General features: G+C 37.4%; 3 protein-coding genes across 9 annotated transcripts in view; 2 read left to right on the top strand and 1 right to left on the bottom strand.

The window, feature by feature from the left end:
* LOC125032631 (nardilysin-like) overlaps window positions 1-2,125 on the top strand; it is a 13,996-nt gene extending 11,871 nt beyond the window's left edge. Inside the window, exon 20 of the mRNA XM_047623896.1 lies at window positions 1-2,125. This exon is cut by the window's left edge and continues 491 nt beyond it. The gene's annotated coding sequence lies outside the window, so the exon portion shown is untranslated.
* A 1,009-nt stretch (window positions 2,126-3,134) lies between these two features.
* Window positions 3,135-9,543, bottom strand: LOC125032680 (5-demethoxyubiquinone hydroxylase, mitochondrial-like). 3 transcript variants are annotated; one of them, XM_047623945.1, is made up of 4 exons: window positions 9,403-9,543; window positions 6,907-7,063; window positions 4,421-4,570; window positions 3,135-3,503 (listed from the first exon to the last, which is right to left on the bottom strand). In XM_047623945.1, exons 2-4 carry the CDS (start codon window positions 7,052-7,054, stop codon window positions 3,223-3,225), a joined length of 579 nt encoding a protein of 192 aa, XP_047479901.1. In that variant the 5' UTR covers window positions 7,055-7,063; window positions 9,403-9,543; the 3' UTR covers window positions 3,135-3,222. The 3 variants fall into 3 exon arrangements, with proteins under 3 accessions (XP_047479901.1, XP_047479894.1, XP_047479906.1); XM_047623938.1 differs by lacking the exon at window positions 9,403-9,543 and adding an exon at window positions 8,685-8,983; XM_047623950.1 differs by lacking the exon at window positions 9,403-9,543 and adding an exon at window positions 8,696-8,983.
* LOC125032647 (DNA-binding protein Ewg-like) overlaps window positions 9,011-10,000 on the top strand; it is a 22,752-nt gene continuing 21,762 nt past the window's right edge. For 3 of the 5 annotated variants that reach the window (XM_047623919.1, XM_047623927.1, XM_047623897.1), the window contains exon 1: window positions 9,350-9,484. The gene's annotated coding sequence lies outside the window, so the exon portion shown is untranslated. Of the gene's footprint in view, window positions 9,119-9,349; window positions 9,485-9,921 lie in introns of those variants that run through there. The other 2 variants (XM_047623910.1, XM_047623901.1) reach the window with 2 other exon arrangements.

The following is a 10,000-nucleotide window of genomic DNA, read 5'->3' as shown; positions in this document are numbered from 1 at the left end:
ATGGAAGGAAATGGATTAATGATGTATTATGATAGGGTGTTATAATAAAGAAGAAGAGAAAACATAAAAAAAAATTATGTTCTAAAGGAAATATGTAATATTTCTAAAAGGTGAAAATATTCATGGTCTGAAGGTGTTTCAAATTTTAATGCATTCAAAAATTATATAGAAACCTTTTTTCAAAAGCCTCCAGTATTGTAAACATGTATATCTTTTAATCCTACAAAACTGTAAGTAGGGTTTATCAAAACTTGCATGAAGAATATGCAAACATTGTAATGTCATAAAAAGAAGCTATTATTTTATTTGCCGTTGAAGTTTAAAAGTTATTGAGTGACAAACTTAAGCATAGAAAATCCCTATATTCACATTATACTCATGAGGAGTAGTTTGTATTGATAGAGTCTGGGAAATGCATGCTTTTTCAAGTGAGATTTGAGAAAGAATAGCAAGATGTGCTATATAAGTGTTAATGAATGGTACTATATGTGCATAATAACAATTGTGTTTATCTGTCCCATAAAGAAATCTATAAAAAAAAACAAAAAAAAAACAGATAAAGAATCCAGATAATGAATATATGAATTTAGGAAAATGAAATTCACTACATGTGATATGTTCCTGGAAAGACTTTTTTGTTGTAGGAGCTAGTTTTATGATCTTCACTCATGATGGTGGAAATGCAGTTGGAGTGGAAAGCCATATTAATACTTAACCCTCCAGGAAATTGCAACAAGTCTTGGCCTTTGTGGAGGAAAAGTTCAGTACTGACATCTGATAAATCCCTGTACTTAATGAATTAGCTCTTTGTTTTATATATTGCATGAAGTGTGTTTGTTTCAATGCATTTTTACAACATACGGAATTACATATAGAAACAGGAGCATTATATGTTCTAATTTTCATTGGTATTGATGAAGAGACCAATCATTCTTTTGAACCACAGGAAACAAGGTCTACTCATGGAAGTATTTGATTGATAAATGCCCTTGTACTGACAAAAGGATTTAAATGATTACTGTTGTGCTGACATTGGTTCCATGCAGATGTATGCCTCTTTTTGTTGCTGCTTTGCTGTAAACTACTATTATACTATAAACTTATATAATTTGCATTACGAATGTGATATGTTCCTATAAGTTTTATGATTCCTTATACATCAAATATCAAGTTAATGAAGACTAGTAATTAAGAAGGGTAAGAAGCCAATTTTCATAATAAAGCTTTTCTTTTGTTATTGAAATCCATTCAAGAGAATTTAGAGTTTTGGAAGCTATCATGTCACAATGATTGAAAACAGTTAAGAATTCAGGTCTTTGCCTGTTTCCAAGGTCCAGTTTTAGTGTCTACCACACATTAAAAGAAATAGAAAATAAAAGTAACTTCTCATTTTCTATCACAGAATGCACTTACATGTCTCTAAATAGATCAGATTAATCTCCAGAGTCTGATCCACTGGTCTCTGTATCATGGGCCAACCCACCCATAACATTTTGTCAATCTGCCAATTACTTTTTTTTTGTAATCTTGATAACAAATTAACAGCAGCCATGAAACTAAGCAATTACCCAATAAACATTTGCGAAAGCACAACGGTCTTGGCATTGCAGGTAAATGGAGAAGCTCTGGGTGATGGAGTGAGCTTTATCTGCTAGGCATCCTTTGTATTAATTTCTCTGAATTATTCTTTCTGTTGTTGGCTGTGAGTTCATAATGCATTTGGTTTAGAAAGAGGATTTGGTAGAAGGAATCTTACTACAGGTATGTGAACTGTGCCAGCCAGGCAGCACTCGGACCATAATACTCTATGTAAATTGCCTGTCTGCCTTGTTACCAGTGAGGTTGTTCTAGAGCAGATAAATACATTTGAACTAACCCATGTGCCTGGATTGGTAATTGTTTAGTATAAGTAGACTTTTTATGAGGATTTTGGACAGGTAAATTCATGTTCAGATGTGAGGGTGTGTTGCCTTTTAGGAAAAGAATGACAATAAGAGGTCTGTAAATTTATCAGATAGACAGGGATGAAAATACATATTAATTTTTGAGGACCTCACTTTCCCTGTTTTCACTGACTTTGACTCTATCTGATTTGGCTCGATTCAATAAAGAAATAAACACCTTTTTTTGTCTGTTTCAAATCACCATTTTTTAATATAGTACTGCTGAGAGGGCATCCGACACTACTTTTTAATAGTTATGAATGTTACTGAAATCCAAAGTATGGATACTGGGAATATGAAAGCAGTGGTCAGCAAATCCACAAATGCCTTCAAATAAACTTTTTTGCAGTGTATATGTTCTTTCTATGCCTCTAAAGGTTATAAGTGCAGTTTATTTTTTTTGTACTTCAGAGTTGTTAAATTCTGTAAAAGTTCTTTATTTACCGGTTTATTATTTAATTCCTCTCTATTTTTTTAATTAGTGTGGTTTTGTTAAATGATGTAACATAAATGACAGGTCATTTTAGTGTAACAAGACCTAAATGCTTTATGTCAGGGCTTTCTCCAATACTAAACTTATCCAAGACAGTCTTTTTGACACTGGGAGTATCTTTACATATAGTGTAAAGTTTTTTTTTTCTTTTCTTTATCTTTTTCTTCACACAAATAGATGATGTCAGTTACTAGGTCTGTCTGACCTCACCACTGCATCTCACTCTTCGGTCTTTCAGGAATAAAAAAAATTATTGTTGTCATTAATAGTAGTAATATAATAGCAAAAAAAGGAACAAGGTAAACAGAGAAACCTTTTAAGACTTCTTGGTAGCTTTTGCAGATCCATGAATTTGTAAAAATATACAATCAGAAAACCTGTAAATATAATTTAAATGAACTATAAATTCTGATGTGCCTGAAGTACTATTGTTCAAAAAGATGTCTGATTCGGCTTCAGGCTACTAATTTAATGTAAACTTCCATTTAATCACTAGTCTCCCCTTTTTTTCGTTAGGACATAACAGATGACTAAGTAAGCAATTCATTACTGAACATATTATGAACAATAAACATTAGTCCAGTAAAAGTCAGGAATAGTTTGGAACCAAATAATTTGTGTATATTTATTTTCTGAAGTATTCAGTAAAAGTTTCTCTTCTTTCTACTGCAGATATCAAGGTTATATAAAATAAATAATTCTACCTAGAACATCATAATTTTTCTTTTATTTAGCAAGAAATATACGTATTTAACAGTTTTTATTTACAGAAACTTAACAAGAAAATTAAACTCTCTCAGATATCCAAACAGCTGCTTTACAGCCCATCTTTATGATGCTGCTCATTGTTTTATATGCTGGTGCTAACTCTGCATCATGGGCTAAGCCAGTATCATGATGATCCATTTCATCATCTCTGAATTTTTTAATAACTTCAATTAACTCTTTGTTTTCCTCTTCTCCGTATTGGATCAATTCTCGAAGCTGGGAATTGTAATGGTCAGTAATAACTGATTCTACAGCCACAGTGCATGCCATTGCTGCTTCTTTGCCCAGTAAGGCAGTACCTGGAATAATAATAATAATAAAAAAAATGTTTTCATACAAATAAAATCAACCACCATGTGCAAGTGAAATTTTTATTATCAGGTTTCACATTAGTTTTGGAAGCAGAAGAGAAGAAAGAGAGGAGCAAGAGGAAGAAAGAGAGGATCAGAGAGGAGAAGGGAAGGAGGAAGGGGAAAGAGGAAGATGAAAAAAATAGAGGAGAGGTTAATAAGACTTCAGAATTATCACCCCACTGGATCCAGGTAATGTATCTAGAGGGTTAATAATTGACCCAGGGGCAGGTGAAGACCTATTCATATTTCCTGAAGGGGCTCATTTGAGTTACTGCAGTATCTCCATCAGTCCACAGAGAATAATCTACTTGGATAGGTAATGTGGAGTTTGCTTTCGAAAACAGTTTATTATTACCTTGACAGAGTAAAACAAATGACAAATATAGATCTTGGAAAATGGCAATACTGGAGAGAGAGAGAGAGAGAGAGAGAGAGAGAGAGAGAGAGAGAGAGAGAGAGAGAGAGAGAGAGAGAGAGAGAGAGAGAGAGAGAGAGAGAGAGAGACTTGATACCAAGTGTAAGTGTTTGTGTGGGCTGGGGCTACAAGCCACACGCCTATGAGAGTCACCACTTGCAGAAGCCCAATGCCCTGATTTTAAAGTCCACACTACCACAAAGCACCCAGATCCAATGGGTTAACTCTACTGTAATTCTGAAAGGTACTAATCAACAACATAAACAGAACAGCTAAAAAGGAAAAGGGAAGAGGTAGAAGAAAGAAAGGAAAAATATACAAAATCAATTACAACCTTATATATATATTTCACCTTAATTATGAAGCAACTGTAACTTTACTCTGGCAAAATAATTTTAGTTTAAATTCTATTAATGAAGGATAGAAAAATATTTAACAATGAACTTACCTGCTCCTAAAGCAAAGCCTGCAACATTCCATATGGGCACAAGAACTGTAGGTCGGACTCTATACTTAGGAATCAGTTCCTCGAATTTGGCCTTGTGCTCCTTCTCCTGATCCCACATGTGTTGGATAACTGGTCCTACACTTGTCTTGCCTGCATAAAGAAAGAAAGAAGGGATTTATACTTGCTTTCCAAAATCTTAACTGAAAAGACATGTTGAAATGTGTCCATATTCTAGCGTCATCTCTTAGAAATCTTTGTAAAAGTATTTCTGTGCACAAAGCTTACTAGATCTTGTTCATATAGTACAGTTTAAATCAGGGTGGTCTAACTATGGACTTGCTGGATGATTGTTTTGAGGCCTGTGATGAATTATCTTTGAGAGACTCTCGCAAGTGAAATTGGTTTTCCTCGGTAAAGAAAAAATGTCTTGCAAATTAGTTGTGTGCATATAACAACTGTGCATCTTTTGATAAAAGGATATGAGTGGATTTTGGGGAGCATATCCTTCTAAAATGATTTTTTCATGTACCATCCTTGTGTAGGGACTAAATTAATGTTGCAGAAGAGAAGTTTCAGTCATGCACATACACTAAGCCCAGAGGGTGTCACTGGCACAGAATCCCAAGGGGAAGAGACAGTCTCCTTGAGTCTCCCACACCTCAAAGCTGGTACTTTCTCTTAACCATTTATCACTGGGATGACATCCTATCACATCACATTAGACTACCCCTCATGCTTCAAGAAAAAACATTCATATGAAGAGAGTAACCCAAACTTCTTAAAACCTATATGTTATGCCACAAAATCATATTCTATATATGTATTTAAGCTCCAAGATTTCAGATATATGATATATGACACACTGAATTTTCATTGTTTCCCATGAAGAAAAAAAAAAAAAAAATTCTTGTTACTGAAAGCAAAAAGAAAAAAAAATTTCCCCCTAAACGGACATAGGTTTTATTAATCTTCAAGTCACATCATAAACTGCCTCACCTGAAACTGAATTATTCTGTTCCAAATGAGCAAAAAATATATTTTTGGGGAAAAAGAAAAGAAAAGGAAAAGCCAACATTATGTATTAATTTTCACAATTTTTCATTTCTGTAACTCAGACATCTAGATGATATCAAAATCCTTGTTCTTTGTCCTTTCTTTGTCTGCACTTAGCCATTTGTTGCATAAATAGGTATCTTACGAGAATTTCACTCTCCTTTACCATGAGCTCATATTCATACATGCACTAAAGGTTAGAAAAATGTTCCCTTCAGTGATTAGCCCATGCTAATAGTAATGTAGAATCTGGATTATAGTGATATTGATAATGATATTTATACATACTGTAATAATTAAAAAAAAAATTATATATATTTTAGAGAAAACCTTAATTGCAAGAACCTTACTGAACAATGTGTCAGGGTGCATGCAGGGTCACCTAATTCAGGGAAATATGAGAAGCATGGGAAACATAAAATTACCCTATTCTCTATGCTCTTGGCTGCAGCATAAACTGTTTTACATGTTTAACATGAGCATATTTATGTTATAGAAGAAAGTTTAGTCTATCAAATGCCTGCTTGGGCAAGAGGTGTGACAACATTTTTTGGATACATGTGCTCTCATTTTTCCTCAACATATGCAGTCAAGGCTAAACAAACACAGAACTGTCTAGTGCACACAACTCAGAGCAGGCTTGACCATGTATGACACAAAGCAGTCATCTCTGTGTGGTGGTCTCCCATGATGTGATAAGATGTCATCCCTGTGATAATGGATTACGTGAAATACCAGCTTTGAGATGTGGGAGATCCAAGGAGACTTCCATTTATCTTTATGAATTCTCTCTTCCCCTTGGGATTCTGTGCCAGTGACACCCTCTGGACCTGACATCCTTTGGGAGGGTAAATTGAAAGACTAGGGTTGCAGATTGACAACCTTTAAGCAGAGTGAGAATTACAACTCATGATCATGATTAGCAGAGAGTCAGAACATGCCCCACCACCTGTACTGTAGAATAGGGTGTTACAATTTGCCTCATGGAATTTGCTGTGATAAACTGCATCTCTAACATTATCTGCCACAAAGGGCAATAACAAAGAGAAAATAAAATTTGAGGTGGACTGACTGTTCCTTTTAAAATGGGTGGGAGAATTTCTTTTCATGGAAAACAATGGAAATCTAGTATGTTATATATCATATTTCTGAAATCTTGCCATGGGTCTTGGATCTTAAATACATATATGAAATATGATTTTGTGGCATAACCTATAGTGTTTAAGAAGTTTGGGCTGCCTACTTCATAAGAATGTATTTTTCTTGATAGATAAAAAATGTCAATAAAAAAAAAAAAAAAAAAAGATTCTTAATTATGAGCATATTTACAGAAGAACTCAAACTAATCAGTTTCACTGTGTTGTAGAATGAAGGGTAAGTTGGCACTCATCAATATATAAAACATCTAACGGTGATATTACAACAATGCTTACCCAATACTGCCATCTGGCCTGCATAAATACGATCTGCTCCTAACTCTCCTGCATGGTCAACGCGGATTATACGCTCGAGTGCTTGCCTATTCCTTGCTGCATTGGTGCTGTAGAGCCTTAGGCTCTTAACCAAAGATGACTGAAGCATATCTGAAATCTGGAAATAAAAATGTTAGAAAAATACTGAAAATATATACATAAAAAGTTGTATAGTTTTTCTTATTCACTAACATGGAAAACCACAACTACACTAAACAAATAAATGCCAACAGGTGAGTAAAAGGAAGTCCTTAACTGATAAATGTTATCTACTGCTGGAATAGAAAGAAACAAACAAAGCAAAAGATAAATATAGTGAACAAAGCTCCCTATCTATATTTTCCTCTCAGATAAACTAGATGCATGGACTACAACAGTTCAGAAATGTAGTGAATGCAAATCTTAATGCCTCTAATATCTTTTTTTTTCCTGGGAGATTTTGAGAACAGAGAAAATTGGAAACTAGAATTTGTTGTTAAGTCTTACATTGATAAAACAATGTCTCCAGTAAATGCACATATGCTTGACTAGGATCTAATTGTAAAATATAGATAGTTATTTTTAACTTTTGAACTTTTCTTATGTAACAGTCTACAGTGACAATAATCTCCTTTATATCAATAATATGGATGAAATAAATGTATACAAATTAAGTATATTTAAAGAATAGATAAGCTGAAATCCAGGATGATTTGAACAATATAATCTCATCATCTGATAATTATATTTTGTGCAAATCCACAGTTTAAATGTGAAGTATGCAGGGGGTGACCCAACTCACTAAACAAGCTGTTCTTTATATCAAAATAATAATAATAACAACTATGATTAAAATACTACTACTTCCATAAAAAAATTGACAATAGAATGTTTGTGTTATCGAACTTGAAAATACTTGAGGGCCAAAGTTCATTATGAAAGAAACTTGGTAACTTCACTTGACAGTTCCATCACAAATTCTATGATAATAGAAAAGAAGACGTTGAAACCATATAATCATCCCTGACAATAGATGTCTTCTACAGTAATTTTTTCTGTTTACTGCCAACTTGTCTTAATTAATGAAGACACACTAAACTGGTTTTGGGTATAAAATCAAAATCTGTAGGTCATTATCTCAAACTTGCTAACATTACCTTCTTTAGTAGAATAGTAATGATAATAAACAATGAAATTTGGTACTATACAACTGGAAAATACTGCAAGCCCCAAGTTCATTATGAAAGAAACCTGTGGTATATTTTATGATGACAGAAATGAAAACTTGAACCTATGTGATCATCCTAGACAACAGACTATGTTTACTGCCAACTTGTCTTAGATAATCAAAAACTAATACACCGGTCTTGTGTATAAAACCTAAATTCATCTCACTCAACCTTAATTGTCAACATTTATTTCTTTATCATTAGAAAAGCTAAATATATGTTAAATCTTTTGAAGTTATACACAAAATCTCATTACTATTTGCCTGTATCTAGAAGACCCTGACACACAAAGCCAAGAACTTACATAACCATTTCTATTTTTCTGACTAAATCTTTATTTCCTTAAAATTGACGATCCAAACTACCTTTATGTTTTTTTTATGGAAAAGAATCTGAATTAAGCTTATACATTGCACTGTAGCTCATGTCATCCACTTCCTAAGCACATGATACCTTCTGCACAATATTCCACACATGTCTCTAAGTCACACTGTCATGCTACGGACAGACCATGAGTTTCAATGACATTACTTATGATTTACTGAAAAGTTAGCGTTTCAGTTTCCCAGGGAAGCAGTCCGCAGCCAACACGAGGACAACGCAGGGCAAGACAGCTGAAGGGCGCGACCTGGCTCCCGCGCTCCTCCCGAAGGAACTGCGGCCGTTAGGTAACCCGGAGCCGCGGACCCGTAGGGGCGAGAGTGCCGTGCAACCCCATAGGAGGACCGACCACGTGGCCCGGCGCCCTAGCCCTGCCTCCTCCAGCGCCCTGACGGGGCCGAGCCCTGCCCGAGGGCGGCCCCGTCAGGAGGCGCGGCGGCGGCGGCCGAGGGCGCCGGGCCGCGGGCGCGGGCGTGGTGGCGGCGGCCGTCGCCAGATGGCGCGCGGGGGCCGTTCAAACGCTCCTGCGACGCGTCTCGGCCTCCGCTTCTCGCCTCCTCCGCGGCTCTTCTGCCCTTCTGAAGGTAAGCCTGGGCCTCCGCCGCCCCTCGCCGGGGCCGTGCAGGGCCGCCGGCGCCCCGCGAGGCCGAGGGCGGCGGCGGCGAGGGGCGTCCGCGTTCCCGCCGCCAATATCTTCTGCCGAGCTTTGTTCTGCGCAGACTCAACATGGCAGCGCCGAGCCAGGGCGGCGAGCCATGGAGAAAATCGATATTTTTCCCTCTTGCCACAAACAATTCACCAAGAAATTTAACAGTGCCGTTGTCTGGTTCCTGGAGCTCTCCCTGGATTCGCGAGCAGCACTCCTTACCTGCGAGTAGAGGGGCGAGGTGAGGCCAAGCCCGAGGCGGACCTGAGGAGCGGCTGAGGCCCGAAATTGAGTGCAGACGCAGGTAATATGTGCGTACGCAGCCGAGGGAGGACTGTGGCCAAAATTCGCTCATTTGGGCCTGCTCAGTCCCGTACCCCCGCCCATCTTGCGCCAAATGTCACTGAATGGAACCCTTGGCATGCCACCTCGGCGCACATAGTCATGAACAGGCATAGACATGCTCTGTTGATATATTAGATAAGATAAAGGGCCCGAGACACAGGCTAGAGTCCTTTAACCGAGACATGCAGTGTAGGAGAAACGCGTAGAATGCTTGAAATGTTGGCCGTGTGGACAGCACAGCCTGGCAGGACGCTCATGTCAGTCATGAAGTAGTTTCTAAGGAAGTAAAACGCCTGGAAATGAGATGCTGGGCCGAGGGAGCCTGTCTTAGTGCTTGGGAGAGGGCCTTGCGTCATGGCCTCGGCGTCGGGACTCGGTGGACCATATTTCCGAGATAGGATGGCTTTAGGATAGCCGCGGGAGAGCTGGTTAAGGGATAGATAGACCTTTGATGAGGAGTTATAGTGTGCAAAGT

Source organism: Penaeus chinensis, chromosome 2 (assembly GCF_019202785.1).
Source record: "Penaeus chinensis breed Huanghai No. 1 chromosome 2, ASM1920278v2, whole genome shotgun sequence".
In the NCBI taxonomy this organism is placed as follows: Eukaryota; Metazoa; Arthropoda; class Malacostraca; order Decapoda; family Penaeidae; genus Penaeus; species Penaeus chinensis.
Note: the sequence above shows the minus strand (reverse complement) of the source record. Positions and strands in the feature narration are given on the sequence as shown.

What these genes read in the sequence shown, in the direction of transcription:
- LOC125032680 (XM_047623945.1), bottom strand. Translation starts at nt 7,054, where the DNA reads ATGCTTCAGTCATCTTTGGTTAAGAGCCTAAGGCTCTACAGCACCAAT. An exon ending in AGGCCAGATGGCAGTATTGG is followed by an intron (nt 4,571 to 6,906) that starts GTAAGCATTGTT and finishes TTCTTTATGCAG; the next exon opens with GCAAGACAAGTGTAGGACCA. An exon ending in AGGCTTTGCTTTAGGAGCAG is followed by an intron (nt 3,504 to 4,420) that starts GTAAGTTCATTG and finishes TTATTATTCCAG; the next exon opens with GTACTGCCTTACTGGGCAAA.